Source organism: Aulostomus chinensis, chromosome 9 (genome assembly GCF_037954235.1).
Source record: "Aulostomus chinensis isolate RoL2024-O1b breed Wild chromosome 9, RoL_Achi_v1.0, whole genome shotgun sequence".
NCBI lineage: Eukaryota > Metazoa > Chordata > Actinopteri > Syngnathiformes > Aulostomidae > Aulostomus > Aulostomus chinensis.
The window spans coordinates 12,918,774-12,939,937 of NC_141328.1; the positions used below are offsets into that span (position 1 = coordinate 12,918,774).

The following is a 21,164-nucleotide window of genomic DNA, read 5'->3' on the forward strand; positions in this document are numbered from 1 at the left end:
TGACACTGAATTTATTCATGTTTACTTCATAGAAGAGTTTTTTAGAGCTGGCAGCCCAGTCACCAATATTTAACTTTGCCCTATAAAACAAATAAGGTTTTATAATAGTTTTTAGAGATATGTTACATAATTTTTGACGAGCAATATTGGTAATGTGATAACCTCTACTGTATGAATATCAAGAGGAAGTCTGTTTTAGGAGGCAGGTTGTGATGTGGATGGGTAAAACGAACATTAGATTTGCTGCGGGGGGTTGGCTCCTTTTGTTGAATGTGGGTTCAACAACTAAAATCAGAGACGTAAAACCCACAGCAACTAAAATATTCTAGAACAGCTTTATTATTTAACCACAGCGATGAAGACAGGCCAGAGACCCTTGCTGGCTGTAAAAAAAGGCCCCAAGTCCAAATACTTAAAATTTCCAAAGAATGATCCCTAAAACTAAATCTACATTTACTGCATCTTAATTTGAAAATGCAAAATTTAAGAAAACAGACCAAAAGGACTCTCATCAAATTCAGAGTATTGTGGGTTTTTTTTAAATAGTTGAATATCAGTGTGCATTTAAACATAGTGAAGTGTAAGTGTGAAGTAGCAGCATTCCCAGGCCAGCCATTCATTTTGTATCAGTGAACGCATGCTTTCTGTCACTAACCAAAGATTGTCACCATATGAGGGTTGAAATGTGAATCAACTGGTAAACTGAGAATTAACCTATTCTCATTCCTTAGAATCTGGGAGGTTACCTAAATATTTTAGTCCCCTTATGAAACGCGAGGTTAGGTTTCTGAAACCAAGGCACGGTTGAAAAAAATAAATGTTTACTTAAATCTAAAATTAAATTCAGACAAGCAGAAGGCCGTCCCCATTGAGCCTGGGTCTGCTCGACGTTCCTGCCTGTTAAAAGGAAGGTTTTTGTCGCCGCTGTTGCAGGATGTGCTTGCTGATGGAGAATTGTTGGGTGTAAATTCATTGAAGGAGTGTGGTACTAGACCTGCTCTAGTTGTAAAGTGTCATGAGATAACTTTTGTTGTGATTTGGTGCTGTACAAATAAAATGACTTGACTTGACTTGACAAGCTGTAACCAGTGATTAACACTGGACCAGAGCATTAACAAACACAAATGTTTTTATACCAGTGAATATTGTAGAGGGAGGGCAAAACTCATTGGCTACTCCGCCACATTTCATTGAATGCATCACAGTCATTGTCTATGGCAGAGCAATTTTGCCAGAAAATACTAGAAGATCATGTCACGTCACTACTTCACACTTGTTGCCCGATATGTAAATGTGATACTATACAAATGGGATAAAATTATTGGTGATTAGGTTCTTCTCAAAATATAGAATACTCTCCCTTGCCAATTGGTACAGTTGAAAAATGAGCTGAGTCATGATTTTCAGAAGATGCGCTGAACATATTAAATAAAAATCTTGTGTAACTCACAGTGTTTTCTGTTGCAGTTAGTCTATGAACATCAGATAATTAAGAACATTAACCAGAAAATAATGAGCCAAATATATCAATATGTGATTCCTTAGCTATTTTTCCAACATATCTATACTGAACTTTAAAAATTCAGTCACAGTTTTTGGGTCCCAACTACCCTGTGGAAATTTTTTTTGGAGTGCCTATGTAGATATGTAACCATACTCTGTTGACAAGAACTGTAAACTCTACTTTTTTAAAGTAGAACGAGAATTTACAAATACTGAATTGACTTCAAAACCTGAAAAACCTAAATTCACACACCATTCTCGTGTTCCGATATCATACAGACTTGATTTCTAAATCTAGTGAAATTCTAAAGTCATACCAAATACATAGTCATATTAGAAAACAATAATTTTAGCAGTGCAGAGCTGGTTAACGTGTTTTCTGAGTCATGTGTCACTGTATACTCGCTTTCTGTTGTCTGGCATTAAAACAAAAATATATGCACAATTAGAGCACCTGAAATAAATATTAAAAGCAAAGAACTGTCTGCCTCCAAATTTGCCAGAGGGCAATCATAGAGATACTAATTCTTGTTGATCATGTATTCAGGTATTTCTCACCAATATGATACTGTATCATACTTGACATGAATAATACATTAGTTGGCAATTCTAAACATTGCCATGGACTTTAGTTACCTTTATCTAAACATAAACATCATTTGTTACCTTCTGATATTCCCTGCCAAAGCCTCACCTCTGACATTGTTGCAGCCCAGACCGCTTGCATTCCCTATTCGGTCCATCCTGGCTCCAAAGCAGCCAGATGTCCGTTTCCTGGCACTCATCAACAGATCCAGCAGGTGGTTCTTCTGGTTTGTTACCCTGCTCTGGCCCTCAGCTGGTAGTTGAGATCTGTCCATAATCAAATGTTCTTGGTCCCCTTCCTGTGCCAGGCTCCATGCTCGGCTGGTCTGGCTATGCTCTGGTTCTTGATCTGCAACTTCATAGTCTGATTCAATGTCCTCTTCCTGGGCTGCTTCAGCCATAGTCTCCTCAAAGTGTTCAAGTAAGGACTAGTGGGGAAGTGAAGATGGATTTCAAATAAATGATGCAATTCTCATAAGCATGACCCAAACTTGTAACAGAATGTTGTAATTTTTTACACAAAGAACACAAACTTTCAAGTCAGTATCTCAGAATATCCTCTTTCACCTCGCAAGGCTTACATTTTTTAAAACTAAACAGACAGTATTGTAGATTGAAATTGATCTTCCAAAGAATACTTCAACACATTTGTGGAAATACATAATTGTTTTCTTTCTGAGCATGACTTTTTTTTTTTAAATATTGTTTTCCGGGGGTCATAAAGTCAAAACAATTCAATGTCTGTGTATTTAGTTTAAGCATCTGGGCCAAGACATTTTTAGTGTAGTTTTATATGGAACTGGAAGTGTCAGTAAGCTTAAGAAGTGATTATTTTTAACTTGACAATGCTATTGAGCTTGTCCCTATTAAAAGGTTGTATGTATGCAAACACTTACTCATATGTATGCAAACACTTCCATCATACAACCAGGTATCTTTCTGAAATGCTTTTTGGGGGGCTTTTATCCACTATCCCTATATTGGGTATTCTGAGGTATTTTGAAAAGAAATTAGATAAAAGTACTTAACAATATTATCCAGTAGGTTTGATTATTAGAGAGGTGACATGATCTTACCTTCAGCTTAGCCAGGTCACTGGCGAGGGAGGGCCTTCCCAGTATGTGAGTGTTAACCAGTGTGAGCTGACACAGCAGGGCCAGCAGGCCCCACAGGACGGCAATCCTCATGTTATCCTTCTGCTGCTTATGACCTTACAGCCTGCCCTGCATGCTTTTATAGACACACACACACACACACACACACACACACACACACACACACACACACACACACACACACACACACAACATGTAACAGTGAATGTCAGTAGCTCATCATTTTTATATTGCCTCAAGTGCATTCTGACACCTCTGCATGATAAGGCAGGTGGTCAGATGTACTTTTAAGTGGTTCTCAGTGGTGAGAGATGTGCATGCGTGCCTGCATGTGTGCAGTCAGTAAATGAGTCTGTGTACCATCACACTTAGTATCCAACAGCAGCATGACCTAAGGAGCCATCCCAGAGCTCTGAGCTCATACTTGGTGTATATTCACAGGAATGACACATTCACCCTGCAGACACTTAAGACTGTCTGAACCCCAGGCCCTCAAAAATACCATAGGGGGTTAAACTGGGCTCTGTTGTTCCTGGCCTACAGGGAGGCATACTGCAATAAAGTGTTAGATACAGTGTTACATATGCTCCATCTTACCACTATTGAATAAATCCTTTTAAGATCATTAATATTCTATGGATTTTTCTTGGATTCTAGTAGCTAATTCATTTAGGTCCTTTTCACAGCAACCGTTTTGAAATCCTAGCAGGACAAACACTGACGACGCTGATAAAATTAACAATACTCCCATTTCATTTCAGTTTACCTCACTAGGGACGTCATGATAGCATAAATTTGTTGGGTTTTTTTGGGCTCCATTGCCACTGAACATACCCGAAGCATGATTTGTTTGATTCCATGACAGTCTACAATACAATAATGATATCAATTTAAAAGTGAACAGTCTGGCAAATGTGTCACTAAGATTAGGCTAGTGTTGTAAAAGCAATGTAGTTCTTTTAAGAACAGTTCAGTGCAAATAATGTGTGTAATGAACAAAGAGAAAAGGAGAGTTGCTGTGAGTTTTAATATTATTTGGCATACAGTATGTCTTAACTGTACACATATAGGTCACTTTAGATGGGAGTTTTATTTGTGATCCACCATAGTTCAATTTCAGACTGAAGCAAAAACCACTGCTGTGCTTGAAGTAATAACCACAGTCACATACACTTTAACTCTACTGCAGTACAACAGTGGGAACCCCACACTTCCATTTCCTCTGTGACATCCATGAGCTGGCTTGATTATCCTGAGGCCATCCCCCCACTGGGTCACCAGTCTGCCCTGTGGCCTCCTTCTAGCTGGATGTGCCCAGAACTTCTCCCTTGGGTGGTGCCCAGGTGATCTGATTCTCCAGCCCTTCTCATGCTCTACAGTCCCTCTTCAATGTAATTATTGTTTTTTTTTTTATCTTATGACAGGTACCATGAGTCATTCCATTCTATTTTATTAAAAACCAAGACCAGTGGTCTGTCCATTTGAATCTACTTGGCTAGGTCATTAATGTAAATGTCAATCAGATGTTCTGTGAGTCATTGTCATCAAACACTGTATTGCTTTTCTTCTATTGTAATAATCAAAAAATTGTTATGAATAAGTTTTGATTGGAGGACAAAATGTAATCTGCTTGAGAGTGCCTGTTAACGGCAAAAGTCTGGTTTATAGGGTTGTGTTACATCTGTCCATTTTCTTAGTTGTACTAAGAGTACATTTGGGTCAAGCTTTGTACATTATGTTGGCAATCACATACCAGATCCCAATAAAGAATCTAACAAAATTACTGTACATGTATGTAGACTTTTGAAAGTCAGACAACTTTTGTTTTCATATATCTGTTGAATCAAAAACATACTGTTTAGGCTGAGCAGTAAATCGTGGCAAAATGTGACTGTCTTTATTGTCTTTATGTTTCAGTACTGTTGCTGACTGGTGATACGCAGGATGAATCCTGTGCGTGGCATAGACTTGGATTGCCTCAAACTCATCTGTAGGTGTGGACAAGGCAAAGAAAACCAAAAAATTTTGCTCTTACATTTAGTAAGTTTAATTTAGATTTAAGAGTTTAAGTATACCTTTATGATTTGAAAGTGTCCAGGAGGCTTATAATGGAAATACACAAGAAAGTTTGATGCAGGAAAGCTAGGCGTTTTTTTCATGAAAATAAGCATTGCAGTGTTAAGTGGAAACCATTATTATAATGTAAAGACTAAATGACAGAAGATATCATATTGACTCTTGTGGGACACTTCAATGAAGTTGTGCTGTGTTTTGTCTGCTGTTACTTAACTGGTTTGTCAGTAGTAATTGTTGTGTATATGCATATTGAGGGTGGCATGGTTAAGAGGTAGAGTGGCCATCCAGCAACTGAAGTGTCGCGGGGTTCAATTCTTACTTCCCCCAGTGTCAGAGTATCCTTCAGCAAGCTACTCAACTCCTTATTGGTCCTGATTTCCCCTGCGATGGACTGATGACCTCTCCACGGTGCACTCCGCCTCTTGCCGAATGTCAGCTGGGATAGGTGCAAGCCCCCTCCCCCCTCCCCCCTGGCGACCCTTAACGGACAATCGGTATAGAAAATGGATGGATGGATGGATGGATGGTGTATACATATTGATATGGTCATCAGTGACCACTTTGTCTTCAGTGGTGATGCTTAAGATATCAAGAAACACTCAAGTCAGGGATGTGTAGTTGTAAAAATTTAATAAAAGACTCACCAGTACATAAAGAAAAATTCCTCCATCAATTAAAATAAATAAGTCAGAAATAATATTCAATAAATATTGATAAATAAATAGCAGTTGAATAAAAATATCTTTTGGTAGAGATGTGCTGTCATCAATCGTAGCTGGTAAGACTTCATCTTCACTTTGGATCTGCAAGAGAATACAATGGCAACAAACCAGTTATGTACTAAGACATCATATTAATCATGTCTTTAATTATGTGAGAATGATTAATGGTATACAGTAGTATTGTAATATAAATGTAGTATAATATCTCTTTATGTATAACTTACTGTATTTGCCCACAGTGTTGCAGCCCAGAGAGCTCATGGAACCTATTCTGTCCATCCGTCGTCCAAAGCAGCCAGAGGATCTCCTGGAGGAGTCATTACGGGTGCTCTTCAAGTTCTTGGCAGAAAGAAGCTCCCTGATGACAGCCTCATCCAATGTCCTTTGGGGTTGCTGTCCATCTCCATCTATGTTCAGGTTGTCAAGACTTTCCTTCTCTGCAAGGATGTTCTGGTCCATCTCTGTCTGCTCTGAAACAGACTCCTCTAATCTCTGAAGGAGTAGCTGTAATATCAAAATAGATAAACTGAAAATGTATGTAGGATTTGCTTCCTCATTCATTTAAAATGAACTCTATTCATTGTGTTGCATCAGGCATAGCTATTAACTTTGTTAGGGAAATGTCTTTCAGTTAAATGTCATGTTGATGGGTGCACAGCTACAGAACTGATCATTATGAAGTTGCTGTTCAGTGAAATGTATGAGCAAAATAAAAAAAAATCATTCAGCCCCCATGTCTAAAACTTTCACAGGCCCCTATGGTGGAGCCCTCAAAATGAACTTTACAAGCCATCTTAATGACTTCCTCATTTTGAGACTTACCTTTAATATTTCCATGTCATTGTCAGTCAGCCCAGTGCTGATGGGATATGTACTGAATAGCTGCAAGTTTAAGATGAGGAGAAAGCCGCTGGCAGGAATGGAAGAAAGATGCATATTTTTTTTCTGTGAGTTCCTGGTGGTTGTATGCTCTTTGGTTTATGCTCTGAATAGCTGTTGGATGTTGGAAAACACAGCAACAACCACTGGTCTTTTATACTTGAGCTCAATGCATGTAGGTATGCCAGGAATTGGAGTGGCATTCCTGACACCTAATTCTGATAACAGGAGCTGTCAGAAACTGCTCCTTTTAAAGGATTGTCTCTCAGAAGTGGGGCATTCATATGACATAGACGCTTCCATAGCTACTTTGTTTCAGAAACATACTTCACCCTCAACACAGGATATTGTTGTCACCATGCTACATGATGTAGTAACTAACAGTGTTACTATTTTAAGGAGTGCATGTGATTGTTAATCATCAACAAGTGGAACTAATTCTAGACTGCCACAATTGCTTGAAGGTACCTCAGAGAGACCTGTCCTATTGACTTTTGGGACAAATGAGAGCCAACCTCTGACCTTTTTGGGGCAATTGCAGTTTTTTCCAGAGTGCTAAGATGTGCTTCAAGAAAATAGGATCCACCTGATCACCACCTTCACAATACAGTGGAGGTCTTCCCTTGAATCAATCAATGTTACTTTATTCATATAGCACTTTTCATACAAATGAAACACAAAGTGCTTCACACTCTAGGCCCCAAATCTGTCTCACTCTCTGTCTCTCTTATGTACACAAACACATACATACACTAACACACACAAATACACACACACACATCAAAGGCCATAGATCTGTTACTATTTTTACTGACACAAGATTACATATTGCCTTGAGCTGAGGAAACACTATCATTGATTAGGAAATGCCACAAGCAAATTACAACATAACATTAAAAGGTTATAAATCCATCATTCAATAAAAATAGAAAGTAAATGAAAGGATAAGAGCATAAGGTAATAAATGAATATTATGAAAAATAAGGTTAGGTGGTGCAGTGGTTAGCACTGTCACCGAACAGCACGTAGGTATTTCTGTGTGAGTCTGCATGTTCTCCCTGTGCCTGTGTGGGTTCTCTCCAGGTACTCCAGCTTCCTCCCACAGTCCACAGACTTGCAAGAGGAGACTAGGCTGATTGAATACTCTAAATTGAACGTAGGTGTGGCTGTGAGGGTGAATGGTTGTCCATTCATATGTGTTGGCCCTGTGATGGACTGGCTAGCTGTCCAGCGTCATCCTGCCTCTTGTCCGAAGGCAGCTGGGATAGATTCCAGCATCCCTACCCCCACCAGTGACCCCTAACAGGATAAGTGGTAGAAAATGGATGGATGGATGGATAAATAGGATTATAAATTAATTAGAGGAGGGGTGAATGAGAAGTAAGGAGCAAAAAAATAAAATAATACATAATTAAATGTTAATGAGAATAAAATTGTATAATAAATAGAATGGTAAAATTTAATTGAAAGGTGATACAATAACTTGTAAACCTTGAAGTTTTTAAACAGTCAATAGATAAGTACTATAAAATTCAGTTAAGGGCCAGTTCTTCACGTAGAGTGTTCCACAAATGTGGACCATTGTAACAAAAGTGTGCTTCACCCGAGATTTTTGTTCCAACTTTTGGAATGATTAAAAGGCCAGTGCAAGAGGACCCGAGAGTTCAAGATTGTGTGTCGGATAAATCTAAAACTGATAAATAGCTAGGACTGGGAGCAATGAGAGCTTTAGAAAACAAAAAAAGGATCTCACAATCAATTATGAAGCAGATGGGAAGCACGGCTTTGCTTCTTTTACAAAAAAGGCCAACTCTGTTTTATAGGATGGAACTTTACAATTTCAACTTGAAGCTTTTCTGGTTGACCTGCTCTGTAGTTTCTCAAGATATTCACAAAGTGGCTGAGGAGGAGTACCTTATTTGCTTATTGCTTATTTTGCTTTTTTCAGGATTTTCAAGGGACAGTTGTAAAGGCACTTGATAGATTAAATGACAGATTGACTGATCTGGGACCAGGTTTTCAAACCATAAGACGAGTGAGAGTGCATGGTATTGAGAAATAGTAAGGCACAGTCAAATTTCAAACAGTCACCTTAGAACAGTTTGGAGCAGCACCCGGGATCTAGAATGAGGGGAGCCCAAAGGCTCCGGAGAAGAAGACGAGTTAGTAATACGTATGAGTATGATTTATGTATGACACATATAGGAGGACAGAGAGGAGTAGAGAGAAGCCTAGTGCACCATGGGAGATCCCCCAGCAGCCTGAGCCAATAGCAGCATATTTAAGGGCCAGCCTAAGCAGCCCAACTATAAGCCTGATCAAAAAGGAAGGTCTTTAGTCTGCTCTTAAAGGTCGAGAGGGTGTCTCCATCCTGGACCGAAACTGGGAGATAGTTCCACTGGAGCGGAGCCTGATAGCTGAAGGCTCTGGCTCCCAATCTACTTTTAGAAACTATAGGAACCACAAGTAACCCTGCATCCTGGGAGTGAAGGGTTCTCGCTGGATAATAGGGGACTATGAGCTCTGTCAAATATGAAGGAGCCTGACTATTGAGGACTCTGTATGTTAGAAGGAGAATTTTGAATTCTATTCTAAATTTGACAGCGAGCCAATGCAGAGAAGCCAGTACAGCCAATCTCTTCTACGAGTTCTCATCAACACGTGGGCAGCAGCATTTTGGACCCGGTGGAGAGTCTTTAGGGACCTACTGGTGCAGCCTGATGGGAGGGAATTGCAGTAATCCAGCCTGGAAGTGACAAAGGCATGGACTAGTTTTTCTGCATCTTTTTGAGACAGGATGTGTCTTATCTTAGCAATGTTTCGTAAATGAAAGAAAGCAGTCCTAGAAATTTGCTTAATGTGGGCATTAAAGTACAGATCCTGATAGAAAAGAACCAAGAGGGCCAAGGTAATACCTTCCAGGGTACCTATCTCATTAGACAGGGTGTTTCTAAGATGTTTTGGGCCCAGGACAATGACTTCAGTTTTGTCAGAGTTTAATAAAAGGAAATTATGGGTCATCCAAGTTTCTATCTCCTTTAGACAGGCCTCCAGTTTAGTCAGCTGATTCATTTCATGAGGATGCATTGATAAGAACAGCTGTGTGTCGTCTGCATAGCAGTGAAAATTAATTGAGTGTTTCCTAATAATGTGACCGAGAGGAAGCAGATAAAGGGTGAAGAGGATTGGTCCAAGCACAGAGCCTTGTGGAACACCATAAGTGACTGCAGTGGTTTCCAAGGGGTTATCATTAGTTAGTACGAACTGAGATTGACATAGTAAATATGACCTGAACCAGTTTAGTGCAGTTCCTTCAATGCCAATGACATGTTCCAGTCTCTGTACAAGGATATGGTGGTCAATGGTATCAAAAGCTGCCCTAAGATCTTGAGTCCCTCATCTGATGCTAGTAGGAGGTCATTGGTAACTTTGACTAGTGCTGTTTCTGTGCTATGATGAATCCTGAAACCTGACTGGAAATCCTCTCATAGGCTGTTGCTACGGAGAAAGTCACAGAGCTGTGTAGCAACTGCTTTCTCCAGAATTTTGGAGAGAAATGGAAGATATGATATTGGTCTGTAGTTGGCCAAAACTTCTGGATCCAGGGTTGCTTTTTTGAGAAGGGGTCTAATTATTGCCACTTTAAAGGACTGTGGGACATAAACAGATAACAGTGACACATTGATATCATATCTAAGAGGGAGGTGCTAACGAGGAGTAAAGAGTCCTTCAGCAGCTTGGTTGGGCTGGGGTCTAGAAGACAAGTGGAGGGTTTAGAGGAGGAAATTATTGAACTGATCTCATGAAGGCTAATGGGAGAAAAACAATCAAACTGTATGTCTGCCTCTAAGGCTTCATAGGTTATAGGTGCCATGTTGTCAGCTGATGACAGGAGGAGGTGAATTTTCTCTCTAGTAAGGACAATTTTTTCATTAAAGAAGTCCATGAAGTCTTTGCTGCCCAGGGAAACAAGAATGCTAGGTTCAGTAGAGCTGTGGCTCTCTGTCAGTCTGGCTGAAGAGGAACCTGGGGTTGTTCTTCTGCTCCTCGATTAGTGCCGAGTAGTGGACTGCTCTAGCTTTACGAAGGGCTTTCTTGTAACTTTTAAGGCTGTCTTGCCAGATTATGAGACTCCTCCAGTTTGGAAGAGCGCCATATTCTCTCTAACTTCTGAGTTTTTTTGTTTAAGCTGTCTGGTTTCTGAATTGTACCTAACGTGCCTGTTGCACAATCGATAAAATGGTCAATTTGGGAGGGACTAAGGTTGACAACAGTTTCCTCTGTAACAATGGGACATGACACTGAATTTAGCGCCAATGGAATTGCTTCCTTAAATCTAGCTATAGCCTGATCAGACAAATATCTGGAAACCACCATTTTCCCTCATGGAGTGTAGTCGATTAGTGCAAATTCAAAAGTGATTAATTGAGATAGTTCGATGGGGAATTCCTGTTTTTTGCAAGGTGAAGATTTTATATTATTAATCATATACTGTCCACCACCCTTAAAAAATTACAAGTTTGAGTAAGTTTTGACAAAGGATGGAATGGTTTATTGTGATAAATGCAAGTATAAATGCAGCGTCAAGTCTAGAAACCCTGCACCTACTATATTCCCTTGATCAAGTGAAGTTTTATATTTTCTAATAATACGCATAGACTGAATCCTAGGAATGGTTGGCCTGAAACCAAATTGTGAAGCTGCAAATAATTGTCTCTAAATAAAGTAACAGTTATTATGAGACATTCTCCAGAACTTCAAAAAAGAGTGGGAGAGGAATTATTGGTCGATAGTTACTCATCTCTCCTGTACTCCTAGATTTTGAAATAGGCATAGCCAAGGAATTTTTCCATTGATTTTGGAATTGCCCAGTTTTGACTGAAACATTGATAAGATGGGTTAGGCACTAGACTGTGTCAGGGATCCTAACCACACATGGATAAGGCCCACTGGTTCCAAGAGCCGGCTCTTTAAGATGAACGATGGGAGCCAGCTCCTGTCTGTGAGCCCCCCCCCCCCCCCCCCCCAGACCATAGAAAAAATACTACAAGGCAGAATGACAGGAGGACGGGTGCTCCATGCTTCAGTGCATGACTGTCACGTGTATGCTGTGTGCAACCAATCATGCGAGGATACACCAAGCAGAGGGGGCGGGGTGCGCCATGTGCTTGTGCTCATTAGACGGATGCGCTCAAGAAAGAAATGAATGACGAGGAGAGAAGGCAAGGCAGGTGTATTTGTATAGCACAATTCAACAGCAAGGATTTCAAAGTGCTTTACATCAAACAAGAAAACAAACGGAGTGTAAAAGCAATAAAATCAACACAGAGAAACAACAATTAAAGAGGTAAAATCAGAACTAAAAACAAGTTAAAGTAGGAGATAAATTGCTAAAATTGGAAATAAAAGTGAGCTAAAACAGGAGATAAAACAGAGTGCAGTGTTAGATATTGATCAGAAGCCACAGATTTGATTTAATAAAAGGCAGTGGCAAACAGTAAAGTCTTTGGCTCTGATTTGAAAGAACTATCACTTGCAGCAGACCTGCAGGTTTCTGGGAGATTGTTGGCAGATATATGGAGCATAGAAACTGAACGCTTCTTCTCCATGTCTAGTTTTGACACTGGGGACAGAAAGCAGACCTGTCCCAGATGACCTGAGACCTGAGGTCTGGATGGTTGATAATGTAGCAGCAGACCAGAAATGTATTTTGAGAAGGAGCAAAGGAGAAAGGAAGGAACACCAAGATGAATGAGAGGAAACGAAACAGCATTTGAATGCACTTTAACAATATTGATAACACAAAGACAGAATGCAGAATTTCCAAAAATACTGTCATATCAAGCAGGGTCCACAAACAACCTCCACAGACACACATGAACTCCACATCCAACAGTTAAATTGGAAGAAGCAAGGCAGGCTGGCGCACCTGCATCTGCCAGTCCCTCTATTCCTCCTGCTGCTGCTGCTACGGCAGTATCCCCCCGTGCATCAGGTACTCAAGACACAACACCGGTACAGAGCTCTATAAGTGAATTTATGACATTTTTATTATTATTACTTATTATTACTTTTTTTCAATTTTCTATATTTTCGTGATTATTTACATTGTAGACTCTCACTGAAGGCATCAAAACTATGATTGAAAACATATGGAATTATGTCATAAACAAACATTTGTGAGGTAACTCAAAACGTGTTTTATATTTTTGATACCTCAAAATAGCCAACCTTTTCTTTGATTACTGCTTTGCAAACTCGGCATTCTCTAGATGAGCTTCATGAGGTCGTCACCTGAAATGGTTTTCCAACAGTCTTGAAGGAGTTCCTAGAGATGCTGAGCACTTGTTGGCCCTTTTACCTTCCCTCTGCGGTCCATCTCATCCCAAACTATCTGGATTGGGTTTAGGTCAGGTGACTATGAAGGCCAGGTCATCTGGCGCAGCACCCCATCACTCTCCTTCTTGGTCAAATAGTCTTTACAAAGCCTTGAGGGGTGTTCGCCCTGTTAAAAAATAAATGATGGTCCAACTAAACGCAAACCAGATGGGATGGCATGTTGCTGCAGGATGCTGTGGTAGCCATGCTGGTTCAATTTTGAATAAATCCCCAACAGTGACACCAGCAAAGCATGCCCGCACCATCACACCTCCTCCTTCATGCTTCACGGTGGGAACCATGCATGTAGAGACCACTCGCTCACCTTTTTTGCATCACTTAAAGAAACGGCGGGTGGAACCAAAGATCTTAAATTTGAACTCATCAGACCAAAGCACAGATTTCCACTGGTCTAATGTCCATTCCTTGTGTCTCTTGGCCCAAACAAATCTCTTCTACTTGTTGCTTTTCCTTAGTGGTTTCTTAGCAGCTACTCAATAGTAAAGGCCTGATTCGCACAATCTCCTCTGAGCAGTTGATGTGGAGATGTGTCTGTTATGAGAACTCCATGTGGTATTTATCTGGGCTCTAACCTGAGGTGCTGTTAATTTCCAATTTCTGAGGCTGGTGACTCAGATGAGCTTATCCTCAGTCGCAGAGGTGACTCTTGGTCTCCCTTTCCTGGGGCCGTCCTTATGTGAGCCAGTTTCATCATTATGCTTAATGGTTTTTGTGACTGCACTTGAGGAAACATTCAAAGTTTTTGCAATTTTCCTGACTGACTGACTGTCAGTTCTTAGAGTAATGATTGAGTGTTGTTTCTCTCTACTTAGGTGATTGGTTCTTGTTGTAATATGAATTCCAACAGTTGTCAAAGAGGGCTGTCAGCTGTGTATCAACATGACTTCTCCATAACACAACTGATGCTCCCAACCCCACTAAGAAGGCAAGAAATTCCACAAATGAACCCTGACAAGACAAGTCTGTAAAGTGAAAACCATTTCAGGTGACTACATCATGAAGCTCACTGAGAGAAGGCCAAGGGTTTGCAGTGCTGTCAACAAAGCAAAGTGTGGCTACTTTGAGGATTCTAAAATATAAAACATATTTACAGTTATTTAATATTTTTTCTTTGCTACATAATTCCATATATCTTGCTTCATATATTTGATTTCTTAAGTATGTATCTACAATGTAGAAAGAAGTAAAAATAAGGAGAAAAAAAACATTTAATGAGAATGTGTGTCCAAACTTTTGACTGGTCATGCACACGTAACTGAAAATTAGTGGGCCTATGTACAGTGTCATGAAAATGATTCAACCAGACTCAATTTTTTTTTTGCAAAATAAATATTTTACTACAGTATGATTCATTACAAGGTAACTTTACTTTTTTCAACAAGAATATTAACAAGCTTACTTTTAATTATCTTAGTAACAGATAACATATGAAAAGGGAATATCACAGCTCAGGATGAAAATCACAACAGGAGAGAATGAATAACCACCCTTTAAAGTGTCAGTCCTAGCTCTGTGCCCATCATAGGACCTCAGCAGGTCGTTCATCATCATCAACCACTGTCGAGAGAACAAAAACACATTACTATAGGTATATTCCATTACCTGTTTCTGATTGGAGTCTGAGGAGATGGTATGTTAAGTGTCACTGCTTACCAGGTGCCCTTGAGCAATGTTACGCTAAAACTTCAATCACATCTTAATTGGCTCAGTGTGAAACTAAAGTAAGGCTATTATTTGTTTCATTTTCTCTTAATGAGACCATTCTTTTACCAGCCTACTAATTCCAAATACTGTATTTAGGGGTATTGATGCTCTCTGTAGTCTCCTGTGCCATTAATGGAACTACTATAAGGGGATTGAACTTCGAGTCACTGTGGTGGTAGGCAAATGCTTTCACCTCTACACTACTCATATAGTTTTGAGACTATTAAGCTGATGTTAAACATGAACCTACCCATAACACCACTGCCAACATGGAAAAGTGAATGGATCTCTAGTTGACTTATAGAAGTGACTTTTTTTTTTCAACCTGCATTTACTTTTGTTTGTACTACACCCTCAAAACCAAGAGTACTTTGAGTCATTATCGCTCTCTTTCTTATTGGTTTCTTCCTGAAATAAAATAACAAGTCTTCTGTACAAGTCTTATGAGATAGTCATTTAGTAATTTGAAGGCTTTATCCCATTTCCCCTAGAGGCCACCTAGAAGTGCCCTTGAAAAAGGCAATGAGCCAGTAATTGCTCCTGATAATGAGGTTGCACAGGGCAGCCTGTGCCACAATATATGCAGGTGTGTATGAATACTTGAATAAGCCAACTTTGAAAAATACTGCAGTGCTGCTAATGTACATCATTAGGAACATCAGCAGAATTACTAATATTGTATTACAGGGGAGTATTTTCTTAATTCTATTTTCATATTGTTTATTTGAGCATACCTTCCTTTTTTAAAAAACAAACACAATTTTCCTCTAAAAATAGGCACATCTAAAAAAAAATTGAAATTTTGAAAGAATTGCCAATCATGGATAATCATTCTAGGGAATTTGGGTGTAATCTATTTATTAATTTATTGCAAGTGGTGGATATTGTATGGTACACAAAACGAAACTATTTTTATTAAGCTTTTCTCTCTTTTTTTTGCCAGTTTGCTTATCTTCACTTTTTCTGAGCCAATTCACATTTTCCTAAAAAAAAACAAAAAGAAAATGGGCCTGATACATTTGCAAAAAGTTGCTGACAGTTCATATAAAATTAATTAGTGGTATTCCTAATAAGAATCAAGAATCAAATTAGCAAACAACAAACTAACATGTCTTCAAAAAACAACAATAATAGAGCTATATTTCAAATTAAGATTTATATATGAAAATGAGTGATGCTGTGCCAGATTTCTTGTGCCGAAACAAAAGAAAGCATTTAACACTAAATTAATATCACAAATTTTGCTGTGGCTACTTAGATTGGCCAGTATCCCTTAGTTAAGACCTAGTCTATTATAAATCTTCTGTATTATCTCTATGTTTCTGCCCCTTCAGCAATAATATTTTACCCTCATAATAACATCGGACATCTGTTCCCATGATTCCTACCTTCAGCATCCCAGCCCGCTAAAGGAGCCGATTCGATCCAACCTGACCCCAAAGCAGCTTCTCATCCCACCCTTCTTGTACCGGCTCCAGGAGCGCTTCGAAGTCCTCACGAGGTCTTTAAAGAGACGCGCTACGACGTTTTCTTTCGCCGCCAGTGCCGAGTTGTTGGGGTCAGAGGATTCCCATTGTTGTCCATCTACAGCTCCAAGCATCAGCTTCTCCGTGTGCCTGTCTTTCCCATCTACCTCCATCGCCTCCTCCGACGAGGAATAGGGCGCTGTGTTCATCTCTTCTTCTAAAAGCTGTTTCAAATTCTGAGCGCAAATATGGAAGTTATTAAAAGACATTTAGTGAAAATAAAGGAAAATACCTGAAAAAACAATAAAAGCAAAAATACATCAAACAAGCAAAAAGAGAAAGAAAATAAAAAATTGCAACTACAAAACAATAGGTTTCTGACATAAGCAGTTGGTAACTGTAGCTTTATAAAATATGCTTAATTTTTACCAACTCCTAAGTACCTCTGAGGTAGAAATAAAAGGGCAAGTTAATGTACCTGTAAATCTGACATAGGGCTGCCTTCAACAAAATAAAACACTATAAGCAGATATAACCAACAAGCAGAGATATTTTGATTCATTTTCTTTTTGTCTTTCTTTTTTGTTTGTTTGTTTGTTTGTTTGTAGATCCTGGAGCAATTCTTCGTCCTGCTCGTGCTCCTGTGACTTGCCGCTGGCAGGTGCAGCCTTTTTATCCGACCTGATTCCGTCAGCAGGCGTGGAAAATTAATGATGTGTGACTAATGTTCCTATATGTGGGAGTAAGGGCTAAGTCCACTGCTGAAATGGGGCCTTGGAGAAGTTCAATGACTCAAACTTTGCCATGAATTTAGATTTAAGTGTCTTTGGTTGCTCAGAGACAGGACACTTCAGTTTATGTTGTAACCATATACATAAATAATCAAATTCTCAAAAAATGCTTAGGCCTCTTATTCACATTATTTTGAAAATTAATGACAATTTGTCCATTTTAAATCATGAATGAAGTTGCTGTGCATCATGATGAAAATGTACAAATACACAATCTGACATTTTGATGAAGAAGAAAGGAAGAAAAGGACAATTTGAGCAATCCGCTAATACTGCATGGATCAAAATTATCATTAAACCTTGAATGTGTCTCTAATTCACACAGCACAATGCCTGAGTAGGAATAAGCCTGTTTATTATACATCACAGACAGACAGGCAAGGGGAGCTTAGCCCTTGAAGGATTTTCATTATGGGTTCTCATTCTTTTTTCTTTTTTTTTACACATTTGTTTAAAAAAAGAGGGCAACAAATAAAAAGGAACATGTATGTTCAAGGGACAAAGAAGAAATGCATATTAAGTAGACCACAAGTCTAGTTGGGAACGAGATACCTTCCTATCAGGACCTGGACATAACCATTGTATCATTCAGATATATAAAAATAATTGGGCGTATATATTATATTTGAACAGATGCAGTTTTTTTTATATACTGGTTTAGATTCCCAGGAAACACACAGACCAACTGTATGTTAAGTAAATCATCTAACATGATGTTTCTCAGCCAAGCAAATTTTGCATTCTGGTAACCATGATGATTGGAGCTCTCCAATCATCATGGTTACCATGTTCTCCTCATTCATAGAGCTATGAATGAGGAAAACAGCGAGACAAGTGACAACTTCTTACATGTTCATTTAGCTCCAACAAACTTCTTGACAGTTACGACAATGCCAGTGTGTATTTTATGTTCAGCGATAGTGGTAATTATTTTTATTGTTTATAGCAGCAATGTGAAAGAAATGGTACGTCAGATGTGATATTGAACGCAAACTCATGGAAATGAATAAAGAACAACTTGAGCAAATAGGGTCTTGGCAAAGGTCCTGAAGTTAGTGACCACACCATTCAGGATGCAGAAGTCTTTTCCTCCAAATTGTATGGTGTGATGAATGCTGACATCATCTGAAAAATTTAGTCAAGCGTTTTTGTTAAGGCCGTGACAGTAAAGCCACTACCATCCACAAGAAATTGCGTCTATTTTTATGTTCAGCGTTCTCAATACCAGATTTTGGCCAGTCAAGTTGGATAAACACCAAAAACTCAAAAACAGACCACAATGGAAGAGGTCTCTGATCATGAGGATATTAAATGGGAGGCTGACGCAGCAGAGAAAATGTATCAGGCGGAGACACAATGAAAGCAAGGCTTTTTAGCATTGGTAAAGATATAAGAGACTTCAAGCAGGAACTCAGAAATGAACTGATAACGTTTAAATATGAAATTAAAACCAAGATGAGATAAGAAACGGAATGTCAGATGTAATATTGAACGCAAACTCATGGAAATTAATAAAGAACAACAGGAGCAAACAAACATAATAGGGTCTTCGCCTGAGGTACCTTCAGGCTCAGGCCCCAATAAAGAACTTAGCTGAAGCCCAGACATGCATAACAGCGCTTGGAAGAGCATAACATAGATGCAAATGACTTAACAGAATAAAATTTTAGACCTAGAAATGAAGTCTTGGAGGAACAATGTCTGTATTTTCTGCCCTGTCCTTCTCCTTCTATCTTGGTCACTTGCCCTTCTGTCTGTCATTCTCTTTCCCTGCCCTCACTCTCTCTGTTCCTCTTTTTTCTTTTCTGTCTCTCTCTTTCTCTTTCTTTTTCTCTATCCATCTCTGTCTCTACCCCTTTTCTTCTCTTAAGCCCCTTTCACACTGCACCCAAAACGCAGGTCAACAGGGGTCGACTCAGCATTTCGACCCGCGTCGACCAACTCGCCAAGCGACCTGGGTGTTTAGCAGCTCAGCTCCGCTCAACTCAGCTCGCCTGTAGTGTGAAAAAGGCAGCCTGCGTCGTCTCAGGTTTAACGCTACCTTCCTGTCGCATCCTGATTTTGTCACTGTGCCGCCTGTCAGGCTTCGCCTGTAGCTTCTTCAGCTCCCTTCCAGACTAGCCAAAAACTCCATCCTCCTTCGCTGCATTAGCGCTCAGGCATTTTCCAATCTGCACCTAGTTTGTATGCTTTGCAGAAGAGACAACATTGCAATTCACGCAACAACACTAACGTTCAACTCAACGACGACCATGTTGTCGTTTGTTTACCTCTCAGAGTTCTGGCGCACGTTTATGTGTAATGATGACATTGTCAGCCCAATGACAAACAAGAGAGAAAAACACAGGCCCACAGCCCTCACGGCAGGAGTTCAGACCCGGGTCTTCTGGAAGCTTGAATGGGCCCTAATGCCGAGCAAATGCGGGTCCAAAAACCCATGCTGACACTCGTTTGTCAGTGTGAAAGAGGTATTAGTCAAAGTAGATTGTCATTCCCATTGAGCCTGGGTCTGCTCAATGTTCCCACCTGTTAAAACAAAAGTTTTCATCGCAAAGATGTGCATGTTCACAGAGAATTGTCTGGTGAAAAATGATTGAAGCAGTGTGGTGCTAGATCTGCTCTACTTGTAAATTGTCATGAGATAACTTTTGTTGTGATTTGGTACAAAACAAATAAAATTGACTTGACAATGTACACTCAAGAACAGATTACTTCTTTGTAAGTATAGGTGACAAGTACAGAGTAAATGAGTTTAAAATTGGAGGGGCAGATATATCAGATAATAATACCCTGTTTTTTTTCAAATACATCTAAATGCCGAGAAAAAACAAACAATCTAGAGACTAAATGCAGGAAAATTAAATTATATAAGGTTAGTGGGTGAATTAAAAAGGAAATTAGACAATATATGGAGACAATAGCAATGGAATTTTACCATTTTGTTTGGGATGCCCAAAAAGCGGTTGTCAGGTGAAAGTCACTGGCTAAAACCACATTTGAAAAAAGAAAAAACTTAGAAGAGAAACATAACAGAATCACCTTATAAGATTGAGGGAATTGTAACAACAATACCATAAGACAAATGACACACAAATATATTAAAAAAAATTAAGGTCACTAAAATATAAAGATAAAAGATAAAATATATGAGACAGTGTTAGATGAATATGGGAAGAGCATATTTTGAAGCAAAGTTACATAAAATAGGTCACAGAGCAAAAAAATTAGCAAAATGTACATGAAAACAGCAAGCAATAAAAACACAGAATACATACACAATATTAAGGATCCAAATATGAGCGAGAGAATACATGAACCAGAAGGTATATAAAGAGTATTTCAGAGGGTCTATGAAAATCTACGTACACAACCAAATGCCTGAAATGGGGAAGAAATGAGAACCTTTTTATGTGAACTAGCTCTTCCGTTGATTGGCATTTACCATCATGAAAGACTAACAGCAGACATTACGATGGAAGAGATTATCCAAGGACTAAATTTGCTTAAAAATAATAAATCTCCAGGGATTGATGGCTACCCTACAGAATGGGATAAGATTTTTAAGGAGGAAGTTTTACCAGCCATACATCTTTTAACTGGACCCTCAAGAAGTCATGTCCTGTCTTCCTGACCTCCCTCCTGTGATTACCTTACAGTATGTGTCTCACCTGGGTGATTGCACCACCTGTATCTTGTTTTCCCTCATGTATTGAAGTTTTGTGTTTCCCTTGTTTCAGTGCTGGTCCATTGTTGTGTGTCATGTTGTTGCGTGTTGTGCTTCTGCGTCTTGTCGTTCACTTAGATGAGTGTATATCACTAACTGTGCTTCTCAAGTATCAGTCTCAAGTCAGGTCGTCAGTCCCAAGTCAAGTCATCAGTCCCAAGTACAGACGTCAAGTCTCCAGCCTCACGTCAAGTCTCCAA

General features: G+C 39.3%; 3 protein-coding genes and 1 long non-coding RNA gene across 4 annotated transcripts; 1 reads left to right on the forward strand and 3 right to left on the reverse strand.

The window, feature by feature from the left end:
• Window positions 1–2,165: 2,165 nt before the first annotated feature.
• On the reverse strand, window positions 2,166–3,275 carry nppa (natriuretic peptide A). The gene is made up of 2 exons (XM_086215005.1): window positions 3,165–3,275; window positions 2,166–2,516 (listed from the first exon to the last, which is right to left on the reverse strand). The coding sequence occupies exons 1-2, from the start codon at window positions 3,273–3,275 to the stop codon at window positions 2,166–2,168; spliced, it is 462 nt and encodes a 153-aa protein (XP_086071131.1).
• Window positions 3,276–4,232: 957 nt separating this feature from the next.
• On the forward strand, window positions 4,233–17,576 carry LOC147255837 (uncharacterized). Its single transcript, XR_015117724.1, has 5 exons — window positions 4,233–4,594; window positions 5,121–5,243; window positions 5,608–5,724; window positions 6,241–6,418; window positions 17,058–17,576. It is a non-coding gene; the product is annotated as an uncharacterized LOC147255837 (long non-coding RNA).
• nppb (natriuretic peptide B) lies at window positions 5,900–7,172 on the reverse strand. The gene is made up of 3 exons (XM_086212655.1): window positions 6,824–7,172; window positions 6,226–6,505; window positions 5,900–6,082 (listed from the first exon to the last, which is right to left on the reverse strand). Exons 1-3 carry the CDS (start codon window positions 6,935–6,937, stop codon window positions 6,072–6,074), a joined length of 405 nt encoding a protein of 134 aa, XP_086068781.1. The 5' UTR covers window positions 6,938–7,172; the 3' UTR covers window positions 5,900–6,071.
• On the reverse strand, window positions 14,628–17,092 carry nppal (natriuretic peptide A-like). The gene is made up of 3 exons (XM_086212656.1): window positions 16,928–17,092; window positions 16,372–16,685; window positions 14,628–14,836 (listed from the first exon to the last, which is right to left on the reverse strand). Exons 1-2 carry the CDS (start codon window positions 17,009–17,011, stop codon window positions 16,374–16,376), a joined length of 396 nt encoding a protein of 131 aa, XP_086068782.1. The 5' UTR covers window positions 17,012–17,092; the 3' UTR covers window positions 14,628–14,836; window positions 16,372–16,373.
• Window positions 17,577–21,164: the final 3,588 nt, after the last annotated feature.

Excerpts from the sequence above, each read along its gene's own strand:
- nppa (XM_086215005.1), bottom strand. The coding sequence starts at position 3,275 with ATGAGGATTGCCGTCCTGTGGGGCCTGCTGGCCCTGCTGTGTCAGCTC. Across the intron at positions 2,517-3,164 it reads GTGACCTGGCTAAGCTGAAG|TCCTTACTTGAACACTTTGA; the intron begins GTAAGATCATGT and ends CTTCCCCACTAG.
- nppb (XM_086212655.1), bottom strand. The coding sequence starts at position 6,937 with ATGCATCTTTCTTCCATTCCTGCCAGCGGCTTTCTCCTCATCTTAAAC. Across the intron at positions 6,506-6,823 it reads ATGACATGGAAATATTAAAG|CTACTCCTTCAGAGATTAGA; the intron begins GTAAGTCTCAAA and ends TTGATATTACAG.
- nppal (XM_086212656.1), bottom strand. The coding sequence starts at position 17,011 with ATGAATCAAAATATCTCTGCTTGTTGGTTATATCTGCTTATAGTGTTT. Across the intron at positions 16,686-16,927 it reads GCCCTATGTCAGATTTACAG|AATTTGAAACAGCTTTTAGA; the intron begins GTACATTAACTT and ends ATTTGCGCTCAG.